The sequence below is a fragment of the Artibeus jamaicensis genome, unplaced genomic scaffold (genome assembly GCF_021234435.1).
Source record: "Artibeus jamaicensis isolate MK-2021 breed Jamaican fruit bat unplaced genomic scaffold, CSHL_Jam_final contig_718, whole genome shotgun sequence".
Taxonomy (NCBI): Eukaryota; Metazoa; Chordata; class Mammalia; order Chiroptera; family Phyllostomidae; genus Artibeus; species Artibeus jamaicensis.
The window spans coordinates 6,137,598-6,154,569 of NW_026521936.1; the positions used below are offsets into that span (position 1 = coordinate 6,137,598).

Sequence of the window (16,972 nt, forward strand, 5' to 3'; positions counted from 1 at the left end):
CTCAACGCACGCATGTAGCAGACATGTTAGCTGTAACAAGCACCGTTTGCGGATTAACAGGAGCGTTGGTTTGAAGACCCCCACGAACTCGACTCTGTGTCACTGACCTAACCTAAAGTATTTATACGCAGCTCACCGGAGCCCCTTGTCATAGACTCTTGAGTTTCTTGTTGGGACCACGTGATAGGACATTTTTGTCTTTGAAATTGTTGTAAATCTCTGTATGCACTTTGCTTTTTTATCACACGTGACCCGAGGTGGCCGCGACCCCGTGCACTAACACCAGCACAGGCGTGCTTCTACGCGGTGTGGGAGCCGCGAGGCGGCAGCCCGCCGGGAAGCCGACCTGGCCAGGACGGACCCTCCAGGCGAGCGATCTCGGTGCTTCCCGTGTGTCGTAGTGCGAGACGCGACTGCGTCGGTGGTGACACATTTCTGGTTCACTGTAAATGGAGGATGTTTCTAGTTGTGCATGAATGCTGGCTACTTAGTACGTTTTGACCATTGTTTTAAATATGTAAAGTTAAGTGTAGGTGTAAAAAGTAAAGCTGGTGAATTGGGTCTTTGTCACTTGCTTAAAAAAAATAAACGCGATGTGTTTGGTGCATTCTTTCCTAGCGGGGCCTGCAGCCCCTGTGTCTGTGTGGTTCTCTGTCTGGGCCTCTCTCGCTTCCCGACTGCCCACAGGGTGTGTGCAGAGTGTGCGAAGATGCCCCGTGTGTGCTCAGTCCGGGGGGCGCTTCGCGGCACGGATCACTGCAGAGAAGATGCGGTGCTGTTTCTGTCCTGCCTTCCGGGCTCCGTCAGGGCCCTCTCAGCGTGCACGGTCACGTCACGGAATGGTCGCTGTGGCAGAATGCAGGGCACTGCCTGTGTTTTCCCGTCTGTAAACTCCGTCCTGGTCCCCTGAGAACGTGGGTGCCAGCCCCTTGGGGAGCATGAAGGGAGCTGCCCCGCTCAGTTTTGTTGCGGAGATAGCGGGGTGAGAGCTGTTCAGACACGGGTACGGGGCGGGGGGGCTTCTGTGGCCTGGGCAGGCCACGAGGGGGAGCACGTGGGAATGTCATTCTGCGTGGTCTCAGCCGTGCGGAACTCGGGTACTGCTGAGAGCAGGTGGACACCTTGCAGGGTCTCAGAAGCCGTGCAGGTGAGGCTTCAGGAAATTTAAGCATTCAGAGGCAGCTGAACTTGGCAAAGGAAAGACAGACACATACACACTTGGGCCAGCCCCGAGCGCCTGGGCCTTGGGAAAGTGCTGGGAGCGCCCAGTTTGACAAACTCTGCTTTAACCGCCAGAGAGCCTGCCTGTCGTTCATGCCGTGAGTAGGATGAAGCTTCTCTGCCAGGTGGGAAGCTGGAAGCAAGTACCTGGACCTCCTTAGAGTTTTACATTTTCCATGCGAGGGCAAGATGAGCCCCGAGTAGGAGGGAGGATGGGACGGCCCCTGGGAACCCACTCAGGGAGAGGCAGGCCAGACCTGCCTGCCCCAGGAAGCCTGTTCCGGCCACTTTGGGGCCCCTTTGTGGGCCTTCGGGGGTCGTGCTGGGCGCGACTCCTGCTGTGAACAGCTAGTCAGGCTGATGTCACCGTGAAAGAGGCACCCACTACCCACCGTACTTTGCCGTGGATAATGGGCACTGTTTTGTCCCAGTTTTTGAGGTAGAAGTGAGGGCGCACGTTACACGTGGGTAGGTAGTACTAATTCCAAGTGTGGATGTTTAATTTCTGCTTCTGTGTTGAGTGTAACTCTAGAAAACAAGAATGATGTCTGCATGCAAAATAATATCCCTGGAATAGGATACTCAGTTTTGTTTCTAGATACAAATGAAACAAATTAAAATTTTTAAAGGAAAGTTTTTTTCCCCCTGGAAGTTTGGGCCATAGATGTCGGTGCACATTACACAGGGTGATGGTGGGCAGGGCTGGTCGGCTCCCCAGGAGCCGAGAGCGGTTTCGGCTGTGGCCTTGCCCTCTGTTCTTTGTGCAGAGAGAGGACCCCCTGGGCAGTGCTGGACTCTCCGGGGGGAGGTGCGGGTGTTGGGTGAGGAGGGTCAGCTTGCTCCTCTCACACACTTTCCGGTACCCAGGCCGTCTTGTCTCGGCATTTTGGTGCTGCTGGCTGGGAAAGCTGCCTTGCCTGGTGGGTTCTGTGGGCGGCCTCTCTGTCCTCAGTTTGGTACGGGTGGTTCCCGCGGAACGGTGCCCCTGTGGGATTCTTGAGGGTCTGGTCGGCCGCCTGAGGCCCCCCGCGTGCGTTCCCTGTTGGAGGTGCTCCGAGCACTTGCCAGGGCGCACGGTCCCTTCCCCACACGCACTTCCGTGTCTCAGGCCTCTTCGCCATCTGGTATCCGCTTAGTCTCAGCGCTTTTCTTCGTGTCTGTTAATTGCGCTTCTGCAGAGTATTCACGTGCATCCTTGTGGTAGATGCACATTTAAGAAACTTAGTTTGACTTAGGGATGAACGGTTTTCATCTCTGTTGACCTCGAAGTCAGTTGCCCGTTTTCATCTCACACGTGGCCGTGGGGACCTGTGGTTTGGGACTTCAGCCTGGTGCACCTGCGCTCTGCTGGGTTTGCTTCCTCGGTTAGGAATCTGCTCCTGCTGCGTCCAGTTTTAATCCAGTTGGAGTGTTTGAGTGAGGTGTGGAATCGAAGTTTTAGTCTCCCATTCGGTTGGTTGTTTAGTCCGGGGCCCCCTGAAACGGAGCTGAAGTCTCAGTAATTGGCATACAGGGTCTCCCTCGGCGACTCGCCGGGGGAGAGGTCCCTCCAGGATGCACTCGCTCCTCACCAGGAGGTGCGACCTGACCTGCAGGTGGCTCTGGGGATGCCCTCGGAACACTGGCTTCTGAGCAGCCTTGTGGGGGCCGGGGTACAACACCAGGGTCCAGTGAAAACCTCTCCAGGGGTATCCAGCCAAAATTTTGGCATCTCTGAGGCCGCACATTGAATGCATCGTGACATATAATCATAAAAAAAAACTCAGTATTTTAAGTGAACGTACGACTACACCCACCGCCGTCCTGGGCTGCGGGTTGGACGCCCCTGCAAGGGCATTCACTGCTGTTACTCAACTCTGGTTGTGAAGAGAATCCCCCAGGACTGCCCTTGGGGGGAGTCGTCCCTCTGTGGTTATGTGGCGCTGGGCCCCTGGTGGACAGCGGTGGTGGCGTGGGGTGCGTGGCGGCGGTCCTGCTGGTCACCCAGGGAGGGTCCCTGCCGGTCAGACAACAGTAAGAGCAAGAGTTCTTTGGCACATCTCGCTTGGTTTCAAGTGGTTTGTAAGAAGTTGACATTTAGCATGTTTGTGTTTCAAAGTCTGGAGAGCTCGGAGAAGAAACTGTAGAGGCACCTGCCGGAGAATTTTTATGTGGGCGCAGCTGTGTGTGCAGAAGGAGGTTTTGTGAATGTGTGACCCCATGGAGACCAGAACGTTCGTCCCGCTGGGCGAACTTCGGTCTGGGTGCTGGGTGTGCGCCCTCCACCTGTCGTGAGCGAGCCGCGCCTCACACACAGCTCGTGGCTGTGGGTCTGGGTCCCGGGGCCTCCCCTGGTGGACTTCTCATCATGACCTTTCTTTGTTTTGACAAGTGGTCCCTTTTTTCTAAGTTTGATTTATTTTCAGAGAGGAAGGGAGGGAGAAGGAGAGAAACACAGATTGGTTGCCTCTTGTGCGCCCCCTACTGGGGACCCGGCCTGCAACCCAGGCCTGTGCCCTTTATGGGAATTGAACTGGCGACCTTTTCGGTTCTCTGGCCGTGCTCCATCCGCTGAGCCTCTCCAGTTGAACTGGGGCGAGAACTGGGCCTGTGTCTGCCAGCAGTGGTGGCTGGCAGTGGTGGCCAGGGTGGCATCTGCCCTCAGCTCTGGTCCTTTGCCCACAATCTGGTCACGGGAGTGGAGTCGCTCCTGTGACGGTCACTCCGTCTCCCCTCACGTCCGCCCCGTCCCCATCCAAGCAGCACTGCCCCCTCTACCACCCCGGCAGCCACTCGCTAGTCTCCCCACACCTGCGCACCTGTCCTCTGCGTCTTCTGTGTTGGCAGGGCCCTTGGCCGGGGCCCTGGCCTCCTGTCACTGGGCTCCATGAGAGCAGGAGGACGTCCACGTGGGGGTCCCCATGCCCACCGGGCGTGATGCAGTTGGGGCGGCATTCAGGGCCTGAGTGAGTGGGGGGTCGACTGTGCTCCCACTGGCAGAACCGAGGACCAGCCGGAACGAGGCTTGCGCACGTCTGGGGAAAGTGTTCACGTCTGCACGGTGCGTCTGCATTTGCGTGTTGCCGAGCAGGCTCCATCTGGGGAAAGCACCGACCGTGGCTGCGACAGCTGAGCACTGTGACAGCTGCCGGAACATTCCTCTCATGGCTTCTTGGTGACGTGGCCCGGCCAGGCCCCGGCACGTGGTGTTTTGTGGAGAGTTTCCACGCACCACCGTGTTCACGCAGAGGGAAAGGCCGGCAGAAGTTACGCCGAAACACTGGCTCCTGTGCGGGCGCAGGGTCCGCGTGACTGACTTCCCAGCGCCTGTGGCCTCTGTGTGGTGCCAGGGCCTCTCCCAGAGGGCGCGCCGTCGCCTGTGTTGACCCCTGGAGTTTCCACCGTTCCCAGAGGTGCCGTGTGGGTTGCGAGTCTTGGTTTCTTGGTGTCCTTGGGCAGTGAAGTTGCTGGTGTGGGGCCGGGTGAGGCCGGGGCAGATGTGGTTGTGTGGTTGTGGTTTTGTGGTGGTGTGGCCATGCTGGTGTGGTTGTGCAGGGGTTTCTGCCAGATCGCTGGGATGGGTTGCGCTGATGACAGGCATTTTGGGGTTCCTGTGGTCACAGGGACCCCGAGGTGCTCCTGTCCTTCCTGGACAGGCTTCGCGATGTTAACAGGGTTCTGATAGATGGGGCCTCTTCTCTCTCTTCCTTTGGGGGGGTTCTCAAGGGGAAGGAACTGCTGGAGAGGCCTGGGCCCGCCCTGGGTGCGCCCAGGAGCACTTGGTGTGGGGGTGTAGAGAACCTTCTGGGAGTGGGGTGCAGGCCGGTGCTCTGTCTGGCTCCTCCAGGCTGTGTCTGGGGTCGTAGCCCCTTACCTGTGAGGGCGCCCTCCGTCCTCCCAGAGTGCTCTTGGGGACTTCCTCCCATTAAATGTGGTGACTGGGCCTTGTTCCCATTGCACAGCCTGGAAGGTGAAGGTTGGAGGGGCGAGGGCTCCGCTGGGGACCTGGAGGCGAGCCATGCCCCTCCAGGGCCTGGCGTCCCAGTCAGTCAGTCTGTAGGGCCCGCTCCCACAGGACTGAGGGGACCTCTTGCCAGGGGCGTTCATTCCAGGGCGCTGGCTGGGGTTCCCAGTGCTCCTTACCCAGACCTGGACGGACCTCTGCCCTGGAGCATCTCGGGGGTTCACCTGTGGCCCCCACAGCCCTTGTGCGTCTGTGCCGTGTGCGCTCTGACGTGCGGCTCGTCCCCCAAAACTGGGAGGGCCTGGTGCAGAGCCTCCTCCCAGCACCCTGGGGGGCAGGTCTGGCAGCCCCAGTTCTTGACGAGGCCTGAGGGGTCTGTGGGCTGTGGTGGGGGTGTCCCTGGGGCCTTCACACACCTCCGTGCCAGGCTGTGAGCGGGGTCGAAAGACCGGCACCTCGGTGTGACCCAGGCGCTGCGGGTGAGACACAGTGACCCTGTCCCTGCAGGCCCCTCACTTCCGCTTGGGAGCTGTGGGGTGGTCTGTCCCCGCTTAGGGCCCAGTCGGGGCCATGGCACCACTGTCAGGGTTGTCCTTCTTAAGGCCCCTTTCTCCCACCTCAGTGGGTGTCACTTACACCTCAGTGTCACCCTGGGGGTGGCAGCCACCTGTCGTGTGAACCCACGGTGGGTGGAGGCCGCTGCGTGGGTCCGCTTGGCCCCGTGCAGCGTCCAGCAGGGCTTGGGGTCAGGGACAGACGTGATTCCGCCACTTCCTCCCCCGCGCGGTTCTTGCTGGTACTGAGACACCAGAGCTCTGCGGAGAGCCCTGCTGATGGACCCTGCTCCAGACCAGGGCCCCTGGGGCTTGCCGTGTGGGAGGGCGTGCAGGTAGTTCAGGGACACGCAGGGCAGGGGCGCTGGGCGGTGAGCCCCACCCCAGCGGAGAGCGCACAGCAGGGCTGGATGGAGAAAGAAGGGCCTGGGGTCGGGTGCCCGGGAGCAGCGGTGAGGGGCGCTGTGGTCCCTCCATTGTGTGAGAGTGCGGGCCACTCGGGGAGGGCCCCTTGCACCCCGGCCCTCGCTGTCAGCGCCGTGGGTGCCCAGGCCTCTCCGGGGGGGAGCGCCCTGGTGGCCGTCCCTCCTGGGGCAGGCACGTGGAGACGGTCTGTCTGGCTTTTGGGTGCCCACCCCGGGCTGGGCTTCTGGGGCTGCTTCCTCACTGGGCGGCAGAGGCCGTGGGAGCAGGACCCTGGGCAGCAGGCCGGTGGCTGAGTGAAGGGACCGGTGATGGCACAGCCGGCCCCCAGGCTCCCAGGGCGCGGCTCCTCCGGACAGCGGACGGCAGCGCCCAGGCAGCACCACGGAGCCTGCACGTTGTCCTGCGGGGCACCCCCCACCTGGGTGCTGGGCCCTGGGGGCACTGCTGTCACCTGGCCTGCACCGCGTTCCCAGTGCTCCTGGGCAGGACTCGAGCTCTCAGGGACGGTGGCCCTTCGTGGCTGGAGGGCCGCAGGGTCTCCTGGCTCCTGAGACCACCTGAGGGCTGAGGTAAGTGAGCAGGTGGCTGTGCACGGACACCCCCCACACTGTGTCGCCGCCGCCGCTGCTCAGTGCCGAGCTCGGACCCAGATACTCCCCTGAGTCGGCACGAGCGGGGCAGCAGCGCACTGGGCTCAGCGGCGCCCTCGGGCGTTGGACGTGGGGTGTGCAGAGTGGGGACCGACCGGATGCTGGGAGCGGGCGACTTGCTTTCAGGGCTTCACCCCAGGGGCCCACAGGGTGGCGGGCTGCACAGGGGACCTGGGTTAGGGGTAGTGTGAGCTCCTCCCGGAGTGTGCCCACCCGGGTGCCGCAGCGACGGCCCCAAGCACTGGCGTGGGCCCCACGTCCCTCCCAGTCCCTCTCAGTCCCTCTCCACTTTGACCGTGGCCATGAGGAGTCCCCTGCACCCAGTGTGCAGGCCGCAGTCGGTGCAGGGGCCCGTGGGGTGTCATCTCGTCACACCACTCAAGCATTTGGGACACCCATTTCCGGTTTATCTGCCCGGAAGCGCATGCCCCTGGCAGTGGCTGAGTCCTGGCTCCACAGACGTGACACTGGGGCAGGAGGCTGGTTACGCAGCAGCCTTGTCTGAGACGAGGGCCAGGGTGGCCCTGCTCCGAGGTCCGTCACACTCAGCACCGCAGTCAGACCTGGTCCTGAGGAACCGGCAGACAGGGTGGCTGGGGTGCGCAGAACGCGTGTTAGTCGTGGGCCTTGACACTGGGTCAGCCTGGGGTCCCAGCTTCCAGACCACGTGGTGGAACAGCCCCCCACCCCCAGTGTTTGTTTCCTCCCCCACGGGGTGGGGGTGCGGCTGCTGCAGGGCTGAGCCTGGGGTGGGGGTGCGGCTCCTGCTTAGCTGGCCCAAGGTGCAGGGACCCGGGCCATGGGGGTCCCAGGTTTTCTGAACTAGAGCTGGACACTTAGCGGCACAAACCTCTGGACGGGGGGGACACCTGAAATCTCCCTTCTCCAGAAGGGGCCTTGGGCCCTGGGCCCCTGGGGTGTTCACAGCTTCCTGCCGGATAGTAACAAGCTTGAGGAGGAGGAGGAGGAGGAGGAGGAAGAGGTAGAAGTTAAGGGCGGGAGCCCCACGCCCTTCCCTGCCCCTCCAGACGTGTGGTGTGGAAGCAGTTCTGATGGGGAACATCCCCAGGGCCCAGGTCCCAATGTCTCCTTGTGGGAGTGTCCCTGGCAAACAGTTCCTGGCTGGTGGGTGTGGGGGATACAGGGCAGCCAGTGTGGGGGCCGCTTGTGGTGGCCTCCCTGCCTCCGTCCACACTTGGGGGGCAGTGTGATTTTGTCACCCACCCTGAAGAGGAGGACTCGGAAACCAGTGAAAACGACCCTTTGTGCCCTTGCAAGCTTCCTGGGGTCCCCCAAATGCGCCCGACCCCTGGTTTCCACGAGACCCCGGTGTCTGGGTTCTGGGCCTGTGAACGCATGGGCTGCACCTCTGCCCCCACGCTCATCGAGCGTTGGGTAGACGGGCAGTGCTGCCCGGGGACAAGGCCAGAGGTGGACCGCAGCCTCGTCCAGGGTGGACCGCGGAGTTGATGCTGACGGCAACCTGGTCACCAGGGCTTCAGCCTCCATGGGCTTCACCAGGTGGCACACACGTCAGCCACGTGCCCTCGGGGTCGGGGGAGGGTTTTCCCATGCTGCCGTCCCCGCCGGGCTGGGGGGCGTTAAGACCCACAGTGCCAGTGACCTCTGCTGGCTCCGGGTCGAGCGTGGCGCCGGCCAGGCGGGGCACTCACAGCTGTCTCCGTCTGTCCTTGCAGGTGTGGCCAATGAAGCAGCCTTCCTGGAAGCATGCCGGCTCAGGGGCCAGCATGCGCTTCCCGCACAGCCCGCCAGCACCAGTGCCCGCCCGCTGAAAGCCCACAAGCCCGCCCCGCTGCCCAAGCACGCGTCCCCTCCCCACGTCAGCGAGGAGGAGGAGGACCCCGGCCGCCACCGGCCCAGCAGCCACTGGGACCCCTCCGTGCTGGCAGGTGTGCAGACGGAAGCACCGCTGGCCGCCCCCGGCCCGCGAGGGCAGAGACCGCTGCTGTGCTGCTGCGTCCTGACCTGAGGGCGGGCGCCGGGGCCGGGCGGCTGGCCGTGTGGGGCGGGGGGCCCTGCTGGGAGGTCCCCCGTGATTAAACCGGGGTGCCAGCCTTCTGTGACGGTATGAAGTGTGTTGTCTTGGGCACAGACCACAGGTGCTGCCTTCAGCTTAAATGCCCCCCTGGTAGGTTCTGCTCGGTGCTTGAGGTCTCCTGGACCATGGGGGGGCTTCTCCCAGCAAGCTCCAGGTGACCTCAGGGCTGAGGGGTCTTGCATTTTCTTCTTTTTTAAAGATTTTATTTATCCATTTTTAGACAGGAGGGAGAGAGAGGGAGAAATGTCAATGAGTGGTTGCCTGTTGCACGCCCCCTCCTGGGTGCCGGGTCCGTAACCCAGGTGTGTGCCCTGACTGGGAATTGAACCTGAGCTGCACCAGCCAGAGCGGGCTGTGCTGCTTTTTCTGCCCTTCCTGCCTGCACTCGAGCTCGGTGAGAGGTGAGACAGGACAGCTGTCTGGGGTGTGTCCCTCTGTCGGTGAGATGGGTGCTGAGCCCGCCTTCTCCCCGAGGCCCGGCGGCCTTCCTGGCCTCCACTGCCGGCGCTGCCCTGGTCGGGGTCCAGACCGGCCGTGCACAGCAGGGCCCAGGCAGGTCTGAGTCGGTTCCCCATGGGAGGTTCTGGATGGTCCCTGAGGGTGTGGCTGTGCTTGTGGTTTTGACCACTGAGGGGTCTCTGAGTTCCGCGTCGCAGGCCGTGTGTTGACAGGAAAGCGTGACCCTCAGTCCTCCGGGTCCAGTGGTGTCATGAGGTCCACTGTGGACCGAGGGCTGCCTGAGAACTGAGTTCACCTCCCAGAACACTCTGTCGGAAACCAGTCGTGTGAAGCCCCTCTGGTCCCGTCAGATACAGGACAGGCACCTGTTGGGACAGGAGACACGTCGTCTACCCACAGGGGGTGTCCTGGGGCTTCGGCCACGGCCGGGCCACTGGGGACACAAGCCTTTTCTGTGAGGTGGGGTGGAGAGCTGGCAGCCGCCAGGCGTGTGGCTCAGGAAGGACCTGGCCACCCTGCACCTGCTGTCCCTTCTGGAGCCGAGCAGGCCAGGCAGGCTGGGCGGGGCCCAGTTTCCCCGAACAGGCTGGACGGGGTTTCGCCAGCTGCGTAAGAGTGGCCCAGCTCCAGGCGTGAGGGGTGCCATCCCGGCCGGCCCCGCGGCAGCTCAGCCGGACTCGGCAGCCTCGGGGCAGACGGCACCGCCTGCCGGCCCGGAGCCGTGTGCTGAGGCCGGCTTGAGGCTGCCGCTCCCGACGGTGCCTGTTGAGTGAGGGACGCTCGTCCCCTCCTGAGAAGGTGAAAAAGCCGGAAGTGAGTCCTCAAGAAAATGGCCTGTCTTTGTCGATTTCCACCACGGGGTCCCTTCTGGGTCCTGTGACCGAGTGTTATGAATTCGGTGTGGGCTCTCACAGGGCAGGCCACGTTGTCCCAGTCCTTGCCCATGGCCAGGGGTCGCGGCCTGCCCCGCACCCCAGGACCCTGGAGCACCGTCCGGAGCGTTTTCAAAACTCCGTGGGAGTTGGCGAGAAAACACACTTCTCTCGTCGTCAGCATGAAGTCACCAGGGACTGCGAGGCGAGGTTGCCCTTCAGTGTGCTTGTGTCGGAGACGACAGTTCTGCCCTGAAGGAAGATTCGAAAAACGGAGGCAGTGAAGCAAGAACAGGGAGGAAGAGACAGTTGGGTTGTGAGCTGTTCCTGTCTGCCGGGCGAGGACACCCAATCTCCGGGTGGCCCTCTGCAGCCGCGCCCCGCTCCGCAGGGCCTGGCGTGGCCTGCTCGCCCACCTGCAGGCGCAGGTGATGCCATGTCTTGGTTAATTTCCCTTAAAGAGCAGCACATGTAAGGCACTTGTTACCAAGACGTCAGGCATCGTGCTTCTATGGCGTGACCGGCCACTGGACGCAGGTGTGCCAGGTTCCAGCTCCCCTTAAAGAGCAGCACATGTGAGGCACTTGTTACCAAGACGTCAGGCATCGTGCTTCTGTGGCGTGACCGTTCACTGGACGCAGGTGCGCCAGGTGCCCGGAGAGCTGGACAGTAATGGGAGTGAGGACCTGAGGCGAAAGCTCAGTGCTCGGGGAGTCCGGACGCACCGCTGCTGTGAGCAGTTTCCCGCTGGTGACCCCTGTGAGCACGGGCGCGGCGGCAGGGCCTGGGCGGTCTGTGCGGGTGGCCGGTGAGAGGGACGCGGGCATCGGTTGCTGGCATTTGGTTTCTTAAGCTGCTGTTGCCTTAAATTCTAACCCCGTAAAATTCTGCTTGCTTTCTTTTAAGATTTTCCTTACTTGTAGAGCGAGGGGAAGGAAGGGAGAGAGAGAGGTGCGTTGGTTGCCTCTGGCCTGAGCCCCACCCGGGGACTGGCCCAGGTCCCCAGGCCTCTGCCCTGACCGGGAATCCACCAGTGACCTTTTGCTCTTTGCGGGACGTCGAGCGCCCCACGGAGCCTCGGCGGCCAGAGCCCTCCTGCTTTATTTCTGATGTGGGAGGCAGGTCTGCGTGTCCAGCCCCAGCAGCCAACAAGTCAAACACTGAGAGGGGTCGGAGCTTCCTGCGGGCGTGGGTGCTGTGCTGGGAGGGAAGTCGGAGCCCATCCCGCACAGAACGACTCGAACTTGGGAGTGAGCTGTGGTGTCCACTGGAGCCCTCCTTCCCGGGGTTGGTGGCACCTCCCTGCCGCGCCCCTGGTTGGGGACTGACGCCGGGCTGCGCTGTGCTGCTGAGGGGCAGGGACTAACCCGTCTGCGAGGCTGGGCTGCACTTCCCGCTGAGAGCCTGCAGCTGCCGTGCGCAGAGTTGGCTTCTGTGAGGGGCCGCTTGGGCGAGGGGCCCTGGGCACCGCAGGCACAGTCCCGAGGGATGGAGGTGTGGCGTTTCAGGGAGTTCAGGTTATGCCGGGGGGTGGCTGGACGGGCTTTGGGAGGGGCTGTAGACCCTTGGACCGGAATCCGTCTGTCGGTCACTGTAGAGCTCGTGGCGGTTCAGCGCCACCCAGGTGCTGGCCCTCCTCCCAGCACCAGGTGAGACGTGACAGGAAGGCAGTCGAGGGCCAGGCTGCCAGAGTCGTGGGGACAGTTTTCATTAGACGTTTGTCCTGCATGATTTTGAAGGACCCTCCCCAACCCGAGAGTGGGCTCTGTACTGGTTGCCACCTGGCTCCCTGAGCCGCCGGTCTGGGGGCGGTTACCTGCGGGGGAGGTGTGCAGCCGCCCTGGGGCGTTGCAGCCTTCTGTCCTGTCACTAAGGTCTTCAGTCTGTATGAGGCCATTTTCCTGTGTTTTGTTTTTAGAGAGAGGGGAGCACCGATGTGTGGCTGCCTCTCGAGCGCCCCCTAGTGGGGACCTGGCCCACAACCCAGGCCTGTGCCCTGACTGGGAGTGGAACCGGCGACCCTTTGGTCTGCAGGCTGGCCCTCTGCGCACTGAGCCACGCCAGCCGTGGCTGTTTCCGATGCTCTCAGCATCAGGCAGGGAAGCCTGTTCAGTAAGAGTGGGAGGGGGACGCCATCTCTTCATCTCTGTGTTCGCTGGGCCCACCCCTGGGGAGCCTGACTTTCCTCCCCTGCCCTTCTCATGGCATCCGGACTGGGGCCAGGTTATCTCGATGGAAAAGGACCCAGGGGGGCCCAGCCGTGGCCCATGTGGTATCACCTCCTGTTGCCCGTGATCTCAACTGCTGTCGGACACAAAGCACGTTCCTGGACAGTCTGGGCCTGTGTCTGTGACCCGGGAGGGTGTCATCTTCCTCTGTCCCGGCCCCAGGTCCCCTGGTGTCACCGCGGGGCTGGCGTTGGGAATGTCCCACTCTCCCTGGCCGGTGCGGTGGCCTCAGCCGGGCGCCGCCCTCTGCTCCCCCCCAACTCAAACGGAGAGCAGACTTCCTGAGCGTGTGGCCGGATGATGGCACAGCCTCGGGCAGGTGGGGCGCCCTGCTGTGGGGTGGCAGCGGGGGCTCGGCCCCGGGGAGGGGGGTCAGCATGGCCGGACATCTGGGGTGCTGGCGGAGGGCTGGTGGGCGGGGCGAGACTGGTGCAGGGGAGACCTGAGGGCTCCCACCTGGTGGCAGGTGGACATCGGGTATTACCAGGCGTGGGGCCTGCGTCAGGTGGTTGTGCTGTGGGGACCCATGCGATGGTGATTCAGTGAGCTGAGTCCCTTGCGTGGCCCGGGGAGGGTCAGGACTGGAGGTGACGCTGTGAGATACCACCTGGTACCTTAAAATCTCAAGGGTGCTTTCAGGAGACCGGTAAGCAGGCTGGGGGCTGCAGTGGTCCTGGCCCCGTTCCGTTCTCAGGTCTGTCCCAGTCAGACCTTTAAACTGAGCTCTTCTTACCTCCACCCACCCCCACCTGTGTCCCAGCCCAGGAGCCCCCGCCCCTCCTCATGGGCTACACCGACTCCGCACAGCTGCGGCAGGAGCTGCGAGGAAGAGCGGGCGTGCCCTGTGCATCCTGCGGCCTCCGCGGCGCAGGCTGACTGCCCGCCTGGGTGGAGGGGGTGGGTCCTGCCCCGCAGACCTGGCAGTACCAGGGGACGGGGTGTGCCCCTGCCGGGTGGGAACAGGGGTCGTGCAAGGCGGTGGGTGGGTGCCCTGCAGACCCTCACACACGGTTTGAGTCACAGGAGCCCGCGTGTGGACCGCGCGTGGGGAGAAGTGTGCCTGTCCCCCGTCCCGGGTCGCGTGCGTTGTTGGCGCGGGGGCGGCCAGGACACTGGGTGGGGACCCGCCGCCCCTCTGCGCAGTGTCTCACGAGCCGTGTCTCCGTAGGACTCAAGGAAGGCGGCAAGAGGAAGAAGCAGAAGCACAAGGACGAGTCCAAGAAGAAGAAGTCGACCAAGGGCCAGCACTGAGCGCGGGGCCGCGCCGCTGCGCCGGGCGGTGTGCGCGCTAGGTAGGGTGTCGCCGCGCCGGCCCCAGACACACCTGCCCCGGCACTGGGCTTTGGAGGGACGGCGATTGGCGGTGGCCGCTGTGGGCATGACGAGCACGAGGCGGTGGGGGCCTCGCTCCCTGGCGCCGAGACAGCTCCCTGCCGCGTGGTTGTGGCGCTCCCCTGTCCTCCCTGTCGACGCCACCACGGTGCCGACTCCCGATGTAGCTGTAGTTTTAGTGGCGTGACGCCGAGGCTCAGACAGGCTGCGGGTGTCTGTTCGTCCGCTCGCAGGGGCGCTCCTGCCTGTGGCAGCGCGGTTCTGGTGACCGGAAAGTAGCATGTGTAGGTGACTCGCAGGTGACACACCTCGCAGCCCAGCGGGCCTGGCGGGCGCCCCTCGGGTCATGGCTTCCGCCTGGTCCCCTCCACGCCGTCCAGGGGGCCTCGGGGCCGCAGTTTTCGCTCATCCCACCTTCTGTCCCGGGCCCACGAGGGTTCTGTTCAGCACGTGGCAGGATTCCCCCGGATTCGTTCGAGGGCCCCTGTGTCTCTGAGTTGAGGTCTTGCCGGGACCGGGCTGCGCTGTCAGTGAGCACACTCGCATGCACACGCCTGTGCCACGGGCTCCCGCTCCGGCGACTCCGTGGCCTCGGCAGCGGCTGCTTTGCATGTGCTGCTGCTTCGCCTTCGCTGCCGAGTGTGGCCCTGACCCTGTTGCCCCGCGGATGCCGCTCGCCCGCCTTTCCCTGACCCTTGTGGAAGGGGGGGCAGCGAAAGGTGTGGACGCAGTGTGAAGTGCCAGCAATCGAGCCCGCGGTCTGGAGGCTGGGAAGCCTGTGCGCCCAGGCCGGCCGCCCGGCGGGTGTGACCACGTCCGGGGGCTGCTTGGTGGGCGGGCGTGCCCGCGGGATGCGGCCCGGGGTCTGATGCTCGTGTGGGAACCGGCTGCCGTGAATAAAGCGTGAGTGTCACCGTGCGGCTCTCGTGCCATCATTTCGGGCGCCGGGAGGCGCACTGCTGTGGGCCTTCGAGTGACAGTGGTTCTGCGTCGTTTCGGTCACGAGAGGTCAAGTGGTGGTTCGGGCAGAAGGGCTGGACTGTGAGTTGCAGGCTGTGCAGTGGCGTGTCCTGAAGGCGGCTGAACACACGGGTGAACCTGCAGCCTGGGGGGGCACGGGCGAGGGCAGGCCTGCTCCCACCTCTGTGAGGAGGGGACAGGACACCTGTCACCTCTGCGGGCACCTGGGGCGGGCGGGAAGGACACGTCACAGAACATGCCCCTTGCCATCCGTGGGCCGCACAGGCGCCGTGTCTGGGTGGGGGTGTCAGGGCCGTGAGTGTCTCCCAGCGCAGGGGGCTCACTCGGCCCCACAGGTGAGGAGCAGGCAGAACCACACCTGCCTGGCTTGCAGGGGGTGGGGCCCCGGGGCAGCCTGGAGGGGGTGGGGGAGGGGTCTGCTGCCCCTCCACACGCTGGGAGGACTCAGCAGCGCAGGCTGGGCACCGCCCCGCGCTCAGGGACATTCATCTGACCCGCTCACGCTTCACTGGAAATGGCACCCACAGCCCCTGAGCTGCTGGCATCCCCTTGAACCCGGGACCCCCGACAGCAGGAGCCAGGGACAGGCCCCCGTGTGTTCGATGGTCACACCCACTTGTCCTCTCAGCTGGCGGGGGCCCGGGTGCTGTGTTTCTGCTCCTGTCTCCGAGGGGCTGTCCCGTCGCCCAGCTGCCTGGGCGGAGTGGGATGGATGCAGGGTCTCAGCCACCCAGCAAGTCCCCACCAGGGCCCCCGGTATCAAAGCTCTGAGGTGGGCGCGGGCAGACCGGAAGGTGCCCTGCCCCACACCGGGTGCTCCTCGCTCAGATGCGTGGCCTTCCCCCTCCAGCTCTCACTGGTCCCCTGGCCACTGGCCCTACAGAGGGTCCCCCGGCGGACACTCCCCTGGTGCCCCACTGTCCCATTTTTAACCCCACGGTCCCCTCAGCAGGTCCCAGTCCTCGTGGTTCCCGGGGCCCAGCCCATGTGCTGTGTGGGCCCCAGGGTGCTGCAGCCAGTAAGGCTCTTTGGCTTCCTGGCACGGGTGCTGCTGCCGCACCGGGGACTCGAGGCGGTACGGCTGCTGCCTCTGCCTGTGAGCCAGCGAGCGACCGAGTGAGCGACCAGCTGATCAGCTTCTTCTCAGATGCGTGTGAAGGTGAGGGCGTCGCCAGGACTTGACTGAACCCCCAGGTGCTTCCCGAGGCCTCCCAGGTGACAGCGGTTGTCAGGGGCCCCGGGCAGCACCTGCCTGGCAGCACCTTCCTGGCAGTGTCACGGTTCCTGGGCAGTGGGGACGCCAGGGAGGCCCAGACCCAGCTGCCGGGACCCCCACCTCTGCCCCCACCCCCTGCGCTGTGGGTGCAGCTGACCGGGGCCCCACCCTGCTCCTGGGGGTCACGGAGTGCTCCTGGCCCACTGGGCTTGTTCAGTGAGCAGACAGAATTCGGCTTCTGTGGAGGAAAAGGACTGAGCCTCTGATCACCCGGTGACAGGCGGGGCCCTGGGTGGCCGGGCACCCTGAGTTTTCCCGTTCCCAGGACAGCAAATTTCATGCCTGGCGTGGCAGCTGGCCGGCGAGTTCGGGGCCCCCGGGGCTGGGCTTGCAGGGGTCCGGGGTCTGGGAGGCCCCGGGTGGGGTCCCCTAGTCCGCTGCCCACGCCTCAGAGGTGCTGCCTGTCCCTCAGGCGCTGGGCCCTGCGGCCTGGGACACTGTCCTTCACTGTGTCCTTCACCCCCCCCCAACCACGTCAGCCCAGGTGCTGGGCCAGAGGGTGGGGTCTGTGTCTGGGTGGGGGGGCGCGTGGGGCCCTGAGCCTGGCTGTCCCCGTCTGTCCACAGTGTGGAGCACGGGTCGCGTACGTCCCCGAGCCTCGGCCCGGCGCCTGCTCCCTCACACCCGGCCCTGGTTGCTCTTGGCCGCAGAACGGCAGTGTCTGCACAGACCCCCTGGTTTGGGGCTGGCGGGGAGAGGTGCCCCTCGTGCCTCCCCTGCCCCCCTGTGCTGGGGCCCGGTCCCGGTCGGCGTGTGTGAGCCTGTCAACACACACACCCACACCCACACACACACACCCACACCCCCCCCCCGACGCACCGGACCCCGGGACTGGGCTGCGTGGCAGTGGGCACGTTGCTGGCACGGCCCCCAGCTTGCCCCACAGTGGACACGTTGCTGGAGAGGGAGCACGTGTGGGGTGCCTGTCATCTTCGTCACCTTCCCGTCTGTCCCGGGGACACCACTTCCTG

At 64.1% G+C, this 16,972-nt stretch overlaps 1 protein-coding gene across 1 annotated transcript in view; it reads left to right on the top strand.

The window, feature by feature from the left end:
* The window catches only part of DNAJB6 (DnaJ heat shock protein family (Hsp40) member B6), a 36,961-nt gene extending 22,299 nt beyond the window's left edge, over nucleotides 1-14,662 (top strand). The window contains exons 9-10 of the mRNA XM_037131900.2: nucleotides 8,492-8,704; nucleotides 13,581-14,662. Coding sequence (XP_036987795.2) covers nucleotides 8,492-8,704; nucleotides 13,581-13,663 — 296 coding nt within the window. The 3' untranslated portion in view covers nucleotides 13,664-14,662. The remainder of the gene's footprint in view (nucleotides 1-8,491; nucleotides 8,705-13,580) is intronic.
* The last annotated feature ends 2,310 nt before the right edge of the window (nucleotides 14,663-16,972 follow it).